The following is a 14,374-nucleotide window of genomic DNA, read 5'->3' as shown; positions in this document are numbered from 1 at the left end:
GTCTGAAGTTGAGTCATCTCCAAATTTTGATGTGGCTAAAAATATTGCAATCGTTCCACCGTTCCGTGAGAAAGAAGTTGAAGCCTATTTTCAAGCTTTTGAACGTATCGTGAGTGCTCTGAAGTGGCCAACTGAAGTTTGGGCCCTGATGTTGCAGTGTAAATTAACCGGTAAAGCACAAGATGTGTGTGCATCTCTTTCGTTGGAAGAGAGCGTTCATTATGATGGCGTGAAAACTGCGATTCTGAGGGCGTATGAATTGGTCCCTGAACATTACCGACAACGTTTCCGTACCACGAAAAAATCTGCGTCTCAAACTTTCGTTTATTTTGCTCGTGAGAAAGCAATGTTGATTGACCGCTGGATTAAAGCGTGTAAGGTTACGGATTATACTTCTTTGCGAGAGCTTATACTGATTGAGGAATTTAAGAACTGTGTTCCAGAGCGCACTGCTTTGTACTTAAATGAACAGAAAGTCAGTACGGTGCAGCAAGCTGCTGTATTAGCAGACGAATATGCTCTGATGCATAAAACAGTGTTTTATAAGCGTTCAAGTGATTTTGGAGGTACCGCACCACATGAGATTGTCTCAGATGCTAAAAGCAAATGGGTTCCCAGTAGTGCAAACGCTCGTAAATGGTGTAGTTATTGTCACAAAATGGGACATGTGATGGCGGAATGTCATAGCTTGAAACGAAAACGCGAGCGACAGGATTTTTTGCCTGTTCAACCTCGCGGTACTGTTTTAGTAAAAACCGTCTCTACATCCGGCACTACTTCTACTCTTGATCCCTGTTTCCAGCCTTTTGTGTTTGATGGATTCGTATCTATAGATGGGGTCGAAAGTCGGAAACCAGTGCATATCTTACGTAACACTGGAGGATCTCAGTCCTTCATAATGTCAAATGTTTTAGATTTTTCTGGGAGTTCTGCTTGTGAAACCAGCACGATTGTGCAGGGTATTGAGATGGGGTTTGTAACTGTTCCTCTTAATCGCATATGGATAACTTCCGAATTAGCATCTGGATGTTTTGAAGTCGCAGTTCGCCCATCGCTACCTGTGAAAGGTATTGACTTTATAATGAGAAAAGTGGCTGCTGTTCTTGAGTATTCGGTGCCTACTACGAGGCGAGAGCTGCGTAGATTCCTCGGAATGGTCGGATACTACAGGTGTTTCTGCAAGAACTTTTCGAGTGTTGTTGCTCCTTTAACTCAATTGTGTAGTCCTAAGATTGATTTCAGTTGGACTAATGACTGTCAACAGGCATTTCTGTCTGCAAAATCTCTTCTTTGCAGTGCTCCAGTCCTTTCTGCTCCGGATGTATATCGGGCGTTCCAGCTGGAGGTAGATTCCAGTGATGTCGGAGCAGGAGCTGTTCTCCTACAAGAGGGTGCTGATGGAATAGCTCATCCCGTATCCTATTTCTTTTCCACATTTAATCGTCATCAGCATAACTACTCAACCATTGAGAAGGAGACCTTAGCCCTCTTATTGGCATTACAACATTTTAATGTTTATGTGGGAGCCAGTATGCGTCCGGTCATAGTTTATACGGACCACAATCCGTTAGTCTTTCTCAGCAAAATGTACAATCACAATCAACGTTTGATGAGGTGGGCTCTAATAGTGCAGCCGTATAATCTAGAGATACGTCATAAGAAGGGATCTGAGAATGTGGCGGCGGATGCTTTGTCACGGGCTTAAACTCACATTTTGTTTACAGAACTGGTTTTATTTTTTTTTTCATTGTTGCTCCAAAAGGAGTTAAACAGAACGGTTTCTGTCTTTTTAGGTGGGAAGTGTTATGGCTTAAGCCTTTATTCTTGCATTAATGTGGTGTTTTCAATTTGACTTGGTCTCTTCTTTTTTTTCTCCCAGGTTAGGCTCCGCCCCTGCACACCTGCGGCCATTCATAATCGGGTGGAAATAAAAGGGGAGAGTAACGAGCGAAGAGGGGGCCTGAGTTTGCACTATTTCCACGCAGAACTCCAGTCAGCAGGTCACGGCCACTACCCCTGGCTTAGCTTCCAGTGAGCGCGGCACCCACTGGAGGGAAGCTCTTTCTTCCTCTCTTCCGTCACATTCGTGTTGACGGTTTGTACCGAACTGAGCTTCATGTGTGCGTCTTGCCCAGGTGTTGCTGATCGCTGTGTTCTTTTTGGTTTCTATTATATTCTCCTTTTTGTTCAGTGTTGTGTGTGTTCATGAATGGTTTATTGAAGTTACTAGTTGCCTGTGATGCGTGAGTGCAGTTAATTAATTAATAAACTGATAAAACTGTCCTTTCTGACTCGCGTGTCCTTTTATGTTACTTGCCCCCCCCTACGAGCAGTGTTGAAAGTGGGGTTCGTAACATCTGCGAAAGCCTATCGGAGGGGGGTCAAATGTTCAGCGCGGGAAATTCAAAAACCTGTAGCGGGCAGTTGTGTTTCATGTAGGCTGACGAGTTGACAATATGTGTTATTTTCTTTTGCCGGTTACATAAACAGTCACATCTGCGACCATCTCCGCTGTCATGGCTGGCTTTTTGGTACCACTCGATGCTACTTTGGATTTCCTCGTGTTTAAGTCATTATTTATATATTTTATAAAATACAATGTTATCTAAATACAATATGTGATGCTGAGGGTTTTATTAAAAATAAGCCCCTGTTCATGTTCTCTGAAAAATAAACACTGTTTAATACATGATTTTTAGTCTGATTATTTGCATTGAGCATATCGCAATGTAGAGGTTGTTCTTATGTAGTTATGTACTAATTTAGCATTTTTTGTCTGATGATTTGCCACTGAGGCATATCACAATAGAGAGATTAGCAACCAGAAGTGCCCACACTTTGAACGGTATGACTAGATACCAATCAGCACTTGCCCACCCTTCTGATATCCCCCAATATAAATACCAGTACACGAGGTAAGTGCCTACATTTTAACTGGTATGACAAGATACCAAATCAGCACTTATCCAAATACTGGTATCCCAGACGAGCCCCCAAAACTGTAAGGAATTCTCATCCATCGCTTGGACAGGGTAACCCTCTTTTCATCTGCCGCCTGGGCAGATGAAAAGAATTCAGCCTCTCGTTCCTCTGCTCAGTTTCTGTTCTCCACAAGACCTTGGGGAAGTCTCACACATGCGTCAGTCTTTCAAAGAGAAATTCCAAAGTTTATTAGGAAAAGCAGGAATATATAGTCGTCCAAGAAGAGGGAGGGTGTAGTGAGTGTGTGTGTTGGTACAGTATGTGTGTGCATCTGTGTTTAAGTGACCTCTCAGTTACCCCAATGAAGTCAGATCTTATAGGGATGTGAGCCTATACTTCCCTTAGTTCCCATGGTTGGTAACATAAAGAATGATTATGGCAGGGCCATCTGTGGTAAGGCTAATTATGGTAGGGACAAGAGTGTGTCTGTGTCTGTGTGTGGGGTGGGATGTATGTCTGTGTGTGTGTGAGAGAGAGACAAAGAACAATGTGCTCTTTACAGACAGTGTATAACATTACCAGATTTTTTTATGCAACTATTCTCACAAACGCCTAGCAAGGCACTGCATAACGTATCCCTACAGCCCAATTCCCTACAGTGAATTCAAAGCATCTTCAAACTTCCCTTTTGGCTCAAGTATACTAATAGTAATCACGACCTCTTATAGTTCCATATCGTGAACACCAAAGGAGATAGCTTGCAGTTTAAACTATAATTAGCCGCAGAGTTTAAATCACAGTTGTAGCAATGCAGAGGAAACAGCCAAGCAGACAGACTGAAAAAAGCATTTAAATAGGGTGCCCTGTTTGAAAGGGACCAATAGCGTGCTTAGGAATCAGATCAGCTGATGGGCGGGGTTAGAAAATTGACATCAGCTGATAGCCGAGCTTGACTATGTGGCCTGCCTGAACTGATGCTGAACGCTATATTTATGTTTTATTTATTTAATGACTGAGTTTTAACCTACATATAAATTATTAATCATTAGCCCCTGCTTGTTATAATTGATTAATTATACTGTACATCTAACTCTGAATATACAAAATCCCTGACTTTGTGCAATTGTACAAACGTGCAAGTATAAGAACTGATGCTGGTTTGAAGGCTAATCACACGAAATATTAATGATTTAGATTTTTATTCTGTTTGTGCACTTTGTATTTTGTAAATTGATCAAAATAAACAACCAAAATATAGATTTTTGAGAGCGTTCTTATCGCATTACTACAGCATTTCTTCATACCTGCCTAAAACTTTTGCACAGTATTGTACAATAATATTTGCACAATATTGTTTAAAAAAATGAGTGACCCTTCACCTTGTGTCTGATGGGCTGAGGGACTTTATATAGATGATAAATAAATACATGACAGCATCATTTACATATTTGCAGCATTTAGCAGATGCCCTTATCCAGAGTGACTTAGATTTTATCTCATTTTTATACAACTGAGCAATTGAGGGTTAAGGGCCTTGCTCAGGGGCCCAGCAGTAACAGCTTGTGGATGTAGGAATCGAACTCACAACCTTACAATTGGTAGCCCAACACCTTAACAACTAGGCTACCACATCCCACAGCACCAGTTAGCTTTTCCTATGAAATATACATTGAATTAATACTTGAAGTTACTGTTTAAAGGTTAAATGTAGAATAAAAAATGATGATGTAGCATTGACTTATTTTTCTGTGTCTTCATTTTAACTAGAAATGTTACTACAGTGCATGGGTGTGGGTCTTGTGAATTTCAGGAAACTTTTGCTGAAGCATGCTGACAGCATGCAATCTTAGACACTTGCGAAAAATAAACACAGAAAAAACACAAACCTCATCCTACTTCCCATAATCCACAGCACACGATCCTGTGCCAATCGTCGATAAAGTGTTGTGGAAAGTTTACTTTGCAGACTGATGTACAAAGTCCAGAAAACATTGAGGTTAACGATAATTCCCATAATTACAAGAATACACAACAGAATACGTTGCAAAGAATGAAACTCACAAGGCTATTTGAATAGTTTAAAAGTAAAGGTGGTTTTATTTATAGCAGCTCTTGATGAGCAAGATCATACATAATCATAATGACCAAGTGTTATTTATATACAGTATATAAACCAAGTGAAATGAATCACATGGTTCATACAGATGGTTTACGGCAAATTTGTAATACAAGTCAAAGTCACTAACATACTTCATTTAGGTATGATGTCATATGTGGTTCTTAATCAGTCTTGGGTACATTAATAGCATTGTTGGGGTACAAAATGGTGTCAAAGGACCATCAGTGGTCTGTGAATGAAAAATTAATATGTTCCTGAAAAAAAAACTATGTTATGAAGTTATAATTTATTTCACAGTTGTTTGTTGAGTACCCTTGTCTTAGGTCAGGGATCATTTTAATCACTACAGTATTATTTTTTTTTTTAAGTAATTATAAGAATTGTTTGAGACCAGACACTATTAAATCAAGTTTATTGTCATACTGCCCTTAATGTTGAGAAAATGCAATGCTGCAATGGCATTAAGTAGCTAATAAGTAGAAAAGCAAAAAGTAGCCAATTAAATGTTTACAGAAAATGTAAATAGACATCCATTGAACCTTTATAAAAAGTGTAGTGGTGTATCTATATCTTCATTTCCCAGGTATTGTACAAGGAAGTCTTGTACATTCTCATCGAAGAGGTCGATGTGGAAGTCTCTGGCGTCTTGTGTTTGTTTATCCCCATTAAGGCATATATCCTTCAGACCCCAGCTGATGACTCCAACCTGTTTATGATTCATCAAGATTGTTAATTAATTCATTTTACTTTGCAATGTGCTTCTGAAACAACTGATATATTGTAGCATTTTGTTTGGGTTCAATCTTTAATATTTTATTAATTATTATTTATTCTGAGCCAGTTGTTAAATTTGTAGAGGAGAGATTTAATTCTGACCTGGATCAAACGATTAACTTCCAGAAAAATAGGACCACCAGAGTCACCTGTTGAAAAAGCAATCCATGAAAAGACATGTGAATTCTTTTCAGAACAATTAAATTATATTCTTATAAGAAAAAATCACTTTAATTCAATTATAGGGAAATACACACTTGAGTTGTGTGCTAACAAACATCATGACATTACCTTTGCACGTAATTGCATCTACAGAATTTTTTGTAACTCCTCCAGTGCAGAAGAAGTTCTCTGTAATCATCAGCCTTGCAGTTTTTTCAGAGATATTTAAAACCTTCTTAGCCTGTTCATAACAGTCACTTTTCTAAAAAAAAGAATAATAATAATAAAAAATAAATAAAATAAATGAGGGACCAGAACCTGGCATTAGCAACATTGCGCCATAACATGTAAAAGACATACGATTAGTAACTAATTTTAAAACAGGAATTAGCCTCTAGCTTTTAAAACAGTTGAGGCTAATGTACTATACATTTTCAGTGTTAAGTAAAATGTAGTTTCATGATAATCAATGGGTAAAATATTTGCATGTACTTTGTTCGTGTTTGCAGGTATTGGCATTTATTTGCTTGAAACTGGATCAAATTTTTGAAGTAAATTGACCCAAGCTTCAGATGATACTTGGTGGATTCATTCATCCTGATAGAACAAGTTCAGGTTTGTGGGCCTCCTCAGGCAGTTCAGTCCTTTTTCAGGTCAGACCCCAAATTTTCTAAGAGATTCAGGTCAGATCTTTGGTAGGCCACACTACACTTCCAATTTGTTGTCATTAAGCCATTTTGTTACAAATTTAGAGAAATGCTGGTGATCACCTGCAAACTTCACTATGACTTTCTTATACCAGTCAAGGTGTTGTGACTTCTTTGCCCAACAGACTTTTAAAACCAATGGTGGAAATGGTCCAAACTTTCAGTTGTTGTTCTGGGGTTGCTGTCTCTCTGCAATGCTACATTTTTATAGTTGCATACAATTACTTGTAGAAATGACAGTGGTAACTTCAGTTGTTTGGAAATTGAGTTTTCCCATAGAATCAAGAGCAAAAAGTCACTCGCTGTAAAGGACCTGGCACTTAAATATAGGGAACAAGTCCTTAAATACACCCACAGGTGCACTTTCAATCAACTCCTAAATGTGACAGCAACCTAATCCGAAACTTCAAAAAGCCCTTTTTCAAAAATTATTTTCTATTTTCCAGATTGTTTTCCAGACTGAAGACTGTCAACATCTTATATGTCTGCAGCTGACCCACTGGAATTCTGATATGGTAAATAAATACAATTTTAAATACTTACTTCTGATGTAAACAAAGTAGATGCAATTAATTGGATTGCCATGTGTGAAGTGAAGTGTGTGAAGTAATTAAAATGCGAGAAACATATGAGAATCATTCAATAAATAAAACATTATTTATAGAAAAAAAATGTAAATGTTATTTTAAACAAGAGAGCTAAGATAATCAGACATATATAAATTAAAATAAACCAAAAAAAAAGTATAGAAAATCTACAGGCCCAAATTCTTCACCAATCTCTTAAATCTTTAAATTTAGATTCTTTCAAATATTACATAAGTTCTTACCTGATGGTTTTGCTTGATTAAGACATGCTGTTTTGTTTTTATTTTATTTCTGATCACAAAATCATGTTTTATGAAATTTGCCTTCACTAAGTCACTGTTAAACAGCATTTCTCCTGTAAGAGAACAAAAAATAATAATTTGCCAATGGCGGAAAGCGATGTAGTTAAAGGTAATGCCTGTTCACATGTGCATACATTTATTTATTTTCATAATACATTGTAGTACAGAACTGGTTTATTTTAGGCTTTTCTGCCTGACTTTAAATTTATGGAATACAGAATGTATATGTGTCTGTACCTGATTGTGTATTTTTTGTGTTTTTACTCACTTTGTTTAACACAAGGCGTATTGTCAGACAGTTGTAAAGCCCTGTTCGTCTCCACAGTGCAGGGAATACAAATAGTTCTAGGATACACAGAGAACAAGGAGTTATGAGAACTGTCGCTTATTCTCAAGAGTCACATTTGGTTATTAGAGTAATAATGGAATAATTTTTCAAATAAATTCCTCACCTGAGGTCAGGATTGATTTTCACTGATTTTTTTAATTGAATGAGAGCCACATCATATTCATAAGACTCATTTATATTCTGTGCTTTCTTCCCTGCGATATTATAGTCAGAGTGGAGAAGGACTTTGTCCACCGTTACTCCAAGTGATTTTGCTTTTCAGAAAAAGGAAACAGAATATTACATTACATTTTTCACACACACACACACGCACACACACACACACACACACACACACACACACACACACGCAAACACACACACACACACACACACACACACACACACACACACACACACACACACACACACACACACACACTACGTGTGACAAGTACATGTTTTCCTGATCTGGAATATGATACTCTATTTAACCTTGTCACAACTACAATTTAAAACATTTTTTCTGGTATAAGATTTCACTCGAATTGTAAAAACCCGAGAAAACTATATTTAAATATTCCATTCGGTCTGTGGTGCAGAAACATATCAGCCATTTTATATTTATGGTTTCAAAATGTAATTTCTTAGAATTCAGGTACAATTTTCCTCGACTACCACACACACGTGTGCCACAGTTGCATACGGTACCTTTAGAATTGGATGCCAATAGTTCAATCTTTTCAGGCTCATCATCAAACTTGAAGCAATGGGCAGCAGTTAGAATAAACATGGGAGTGACCAACGATCCTACACAGTTTGATCTAGCACCATTCTGATGCTGTAAAGAACAGAAAAAAAAGGATTATATTACAACACAGATTTCAGCTACAATATCATCTAGATGCCGTGATTTAAAAGACTGAAGGTATTTATGCTTATTATAACAGAATCATCAGTAATTAGCTGCAGCAAAACAGAACATGTCAGTTGCAGATTTTATGCACACATAGGAATTGGCATGTGAATGATTTGGGGAGAAAATAAGGACAGAAATAAAAATAATCCTTACCAGTACAGATATTGATATCATCCAGGGGTATGAGAGGCGGTCTTCAGTATAGTCTTTGTAAAGTCCACACAGAGGCATACTGGTGCTCTCATCTATGGAGGAAACACATATAGTAAAATTTTTACACACACACACACACACACACACACACACACACACACACACACACACACACACACACACACACACACACACACACACACACACACACACACACAATATTCTACAATGTAAACAGAATATAATGACTTCAGAACAAATTCATAGAAGAAAGAACTCAAACATAATATGTTAAAAAGGAGTCAATACCTATCATTTCATCTAATGTCTCTTCAACTTTTTGAATGTCCTGAAGCATGAAAAAGTATTTTTCATTGTTATATCTTTTTGTCACCCATTCGTCAATTTTGTCTTTCTCAACATCGTCTCCAACTCCAAATACATAAAGATCTGTAACAGCAGTGTTCATGTATTAGTCTATGCATATAGAATTTCAATTCAGAATTCAGAATGATATTTTTAGAAATGTTTTTTAATGACATTTAACCTTAAAAAACATTTAGCCGCCTCTTTAGCTGAAAATCTACCTTGCAACATAATTAAATAATATCAGGATATAACAGGATATAACAGCAAAGATTTGCTTCTGTTTGTCACTTGCACATACCTTCACTCATAATGTATATATTGTATATATAAATGATGCTTAAGTAATATTTATCTTTTACACACCAAGATATGTCTCCCGATCTTTATTTCCATCTTGTACTGTTTGTCTGATTTCATCAACAACAGGTTTGGGGTCTCCTCCCATATTGGCAATACCTACACAGTGAAATATGGAGCACTGTTAATAATAATAATAATAATAATAATAATAATAATAATAATAATAATAATAATAATAATAATAATAATAATAATAATAAACAACTAATTAATTCATTAATTCATTAATTAACTATATTAATCAACCAATAAATCAACTAATTAATTAATTATATTAATAAATAATAGTAGTAGTAGTAATAATAATAATAACAATAATAACAATAATAATAATAAAATAATAATAATAATAATAATAACAATAATAATAACTGTTACACTGAGTTACAATGGAATTTTCTTACAAAGATGAAATTAATACCATCAGTGAACATGATCACAACGTGCTGCGTCTCGGAAAAGTCTTTCTTGTTGTTCGCCCTCTCGAAACTGATACTGTCTCTTATGGATTCATAAGCTTTACGAATGTTGGTTCCTGTTTTCTTTCTGTCTTCAGTCAATTTGCCACAAAAAACATGTTATTTCCAGGTTAATAAAGTACACATTTCTTTTGCAGTTTATTAAAAATCACTTAGCTAATTAACAAATTACTTACATACTTGTAAATAAAAATTTTATATTGCAGTTAATTAAAAAAATTTAATAAAATTGCATAAATGACTAACACTTGTGTTTATTTAGCCATAGACATCTTTACATGTCACATAATATTTTATCTGCCTGTTTAGAGATGAGACATTTGTGTTTTCCTTTATTTGGATGATCCTGATTATAGTTGCAATAATTTAATAAATAAATAAACAAACAAATAAATAGATAGATAGATAGATAGATAAATAGATAAATAAATAAATAGATAGATAAAAAGAAAGAAAGAAAGAAAGAAAGAAAGAAAGAAAGAAAGTTGTATAATAAGTAAATAATTAATTAATTATTCAAAAACTGGATTATCCAAATAAAGTGAAACACAAATGGGAAAAGTGAAACGCTTATAGATGTTTACATAGAGGATGTAATGAATTTAAATAAATTGAAACTATCCACATTTAGTTTAAATTTTGGCTCAGAAAAAACTCAAATTTTTAAACTTTAGATGACAACGATACTGGGCAATGCTTTTCCAGGTCAAAACTTACCTTGTTCAAAGTTATAATTGTCTAGCAATGTGAAAACGTCCGATAACTTTGACTTTTTCCTCTTGAAATCAGTCATGTTAACAATATGTTGTACGTCTGTGGCAAAAATGAGGATGTCATAATTTGGAAAAACCTCATAATAGCTTATCTGTTGGAAAAAAAAGATGAAATAAAACAGACAGTCAAGACTGAATACTCATTCAGACCTGGAATGGTGTCATAAGGAATGACTGACAGCCAAACAGTATACAATTTAAATAAGACAAGATTACAAATTACATTGAAACATAAAATCACAAGCACAATGTGGAATGTTTGAAAACAACAAGATCAGGATTTTACAGCTTGTGGACATTTCCTTACCATTTATCATGCAGTGATTTGCAAAAACATTGGTACAGTAAAACTACTGAATTACTACCGAACCACTGATTCCTTTAATTACATAGCAAAACTATTTAAAGTTATTTTACCCCACACACAATTTCATGAACTGCATGTCAGATGATAAAATCTACAATTTGACGTTTTATTCTAATGTACCTTATTTATTAGTTTCTTAATGACATTCTTTGCTTTATTAAAATTGTCTTCATCTATGCTGTCAGATGCATCTAGGGCAATGTAGATGTCAAGCTTTCCATTCTGATCCAAACGTATTTTCTTTCCAGCTTGCTCTGAAATGATAAAAACGAACTGCTATTTATTACTCAGTGTAAAACGAAGTCATTTACAATCACTCACTACAATGGAAAAGAAATTGTGGAGTCCTTGTCGAACCCTACTGTACCTGATTCCTCATGCATGGTTATAGTAGTCTTTAGAGAACTGCTAAAAGCCTCTGCTACTTCTTCAGGCGTGTCATACGTGAAATCGGCTAAAATGAGAAAAGAGGACTACTTTGAAATACCACCAAGTTGACATCAGTGAAATGAAACGCGATTGGTGTTTCTATTGTGTAGAACTTAAAAGTGCATTCAGGTGTCTGTGGTACCATGAGGATGCTCACCATAGCACTCCGGCTCTTTCCCAGACCAATAGCCACCGTCCAGACACACACGCACTTTGGAACCTATTAGTGTTAGATCCTTTTGGCAGGTGTAGGTAACTTTGTCATCAATGTCGAAAATGTGACCTTCTCTGTTGGACATTCCAGGAGGAATGCCTGGGTCTGGGCAGTGATTATCTGTGGGTTGGGTGTATATTTTTTAAAGATCCTTCTGGCATTCTCATAATGGCTCCATTATAGAATAGAATTGTATTAACTGAGTGTTAATTTATTCATTATCTTATTTATTTATTAATAGTGGTGAAGTGCATTACTTACTGTTATGACTACATATTGGTGTGCCACCACTCCACTTCCCATTGGATTGACACACTCGAGTGGCAGATCCTTGAAATGTGAAATCTGAATAACACTTATAGGTGGTTGTGTCATTCACGACGTAAGACCTTTTAAGAGGCAGCACATTTCCATTTCCCAGAACATTTGGATTAGGACATGTGACCTCTGAAAAAGTCAAGGAATTACTGAAATAATGCAGCTGTGTGTAAAAGGCAGTTGGGTGAAGGTGGGGAGTTACAGAAAAGTTTATTACTTACTCTTGCACACTGGAAGTCTTTTGGTGGGTTTGGGATTCCACTGGCCTCTTGAACATACACGCTTTTTTACAGATGGATAAAACCCTTCTTCGCAGATGTATCTCAGTATAGTCTCATGATTATTTACTTTGGAGATGGTGTAAATGCCCCCAGTGATATTGAGATTATTCTCAGGGCATGGAGATATAGATGGAGCACCTAAACAGAAACAGACGACTGGGTATAATACGTAACAAAGAAGAAAAAAAAGAAACAACCACAACAACAGTGCATTGATTCCTTTTTGTATATTTAAAATTAACGCTTCAACGCATGTTTTATTTGACATAAGAGCAAAGTAATTGTTGAAAAGTAAGCAGGACATTTTATGTTTTTGTTTTATTCTTTTTAGGGCATTTAGGGCACGTTGAACAACGACTCTTTTTTCCACACCTCCATTTAATTGTCAACTAGTTTACATATAATGAACAATAAAAATCCAGATTTTTGACTAATTGTAAATTGTAAAATATTTGTTTTAGATTAGTTTCCAATTTGGTTTAGATTTGTTTCTATCTTATTTCAAGTAAATATTTTTATGCTGGATAATAAAATTTCCAGAAGTTATTTCCGACATAATTTGTGATATATAATAAAAGTATTTGCCCTTAAAGAGGCGAATAAGTATAAACATAAACAGGCAGATTGTAAAGAACAAGTCAATAGTCTTACCGTTTAAAAACGGGCAGTGGTTTAAAATCACCAATAAGAATGAACTCCAAAAAAGCAAAGTTTGCATGTTGCCTTTTCAACCTTAGTGCAAATGAAATGAAAATTGAGGAACTAGCAGCTAGAGGCATATTTATAAAGGGGGGCTAAAAGGGCAACTTAGAGGGCAGAACTAATACCATATGGTCACTGTTTAACCTCAAGTCAAATAAGGAGGATCATTGACCAACAATGAAAGTGATTTTTTTTTAGGTCGTGTCAGAGAGCAAAATGATACGTGAAAATAAAAATGTACAAACAAATCAATCCAAATATCTGTGTACATCTTACTGGAAAGTAATATAACTGAAGTGCAACAGGGCAAATAAAACGTTACTACAAATAAAATCCTTCACAATTTTTGTATTTAATGTAGGAATCACAAAAAGATAGCAATGAGTGCAAAGGTCACTTGTGTCCTCTGAACTCACAGAGTAAAAAAAATGTTTAGAATTTTTAAATTAAGTTTAAATAACATTTACATTGAAAAAAAGAGGGCAGTTCCAGACCTTCCTTTTTTAAAAAAGCCTTCTAAAAGTCCATGGATTATCACTAAACATCAGGGCTGAATATACTTGAGAAACGTAGAAAGGATATTTTAGCTCGGATGATGTTTTCAACCAAAAAAACATTGTTGCTTTAAAATGAAAATCATCTTTTATTTGTTTTGGAAAAGAATGCTACTTTTCCCATGACAACCTGATATCAACTAATTTCCTTCCAAATCAGAATCAGCCATTGGCGAAGGTGTTGTATATCCTGATGATTGTAGGGATGAAGGATCTTCTGACGCATTCTTTCCTTCAGCAAAGTTGGTAGCCATTCATCAGTTAGATTTGACTAAATTTGTTTTTGCTGGATAACTTCAATTTATAGCATAATTTCCCATTATGCTTTCTATACTTGTTAAACATAGATGCTTTCATTGAACATCATTGTTCTTCCAGGATCCTGATGTTACACAATGACACAGAGCTATAGTACTGTGCAAAAGTCTGTAAAGTAAAAACATTTTAAAAAATGATGCTGAGATCAAGGCTCTTTGGGGGACAATCCATCACTTCCAGGACTCATTTTTAATTCCCTATGCTGAAGAAGGCACACCAACGCCTCTTCTTCCTGAG

General features: G+C 35.7%; 1 protein-coding gene across 1 annotated transcript; it reads right to left on the bottom strand.

Moving 5' to 3' along the window:
* Positions 1–4,996: 4,996 nt before the first annotated feature.
* Positions 4,997–13,369, bottom strand: LOC113662100 (complement factor B-like). Its single transcript, XM_027176758.2, has 18 exons — positions 13,215–13,369; positions 12,504–12,701; positions 12,226–12,411; positions 11,908–12,084; positions 11,689–11,775; positions 11,442–11,575; positions 10,899–11,046; positions 10,124–10,252; positions 9,706–9,798; positions 9,283–9,423; positions 8,974–9,065; positions 8,613–8,742; positions 8,026–8,176; positions 7,842–7,918; positions 7,514–7,626; positions 6,107–6,239; positions 5,918–5,964; positions 4,997–5,747 (listed from the first exon to the last, which is right to left on the bottom strand). The coding sequence occupies exons 1-18, from the start codon at positions 13,279–13,281 to the stop codon at positions 5,583–5,585; spliced, it is 2,268 nt and encodes a 755-aa protein (XP_027032559.1). The 5' UTR covers positions 13,282–13,369; the 3' UTR covers positions 4,997–5,582.
* Between the last annotated feature and the right edge of the window lie 1,005 nt (positions 13,370–14,374).

The sequence above is a fragment of the Tachysurus fulvidraco genome, chromosome 21 (assembly GCF_022655615.1).
Source record: "Tachysurus fulvidraco isolate hzauxx_2018 chromosome 21, HZAU_PFXX_2.0, whole genome shotgun sequence".
Classification (NCBI taxonomy): Eukaryota; Metazoa; Chordata; class Actinopteri; order Siluriformes; family Bagridae; genus Tachysurus; species Tachysurus fulvidraco.
This window is presented reverse-complemented; position numbering and strand designations above follow the sequence as displayed.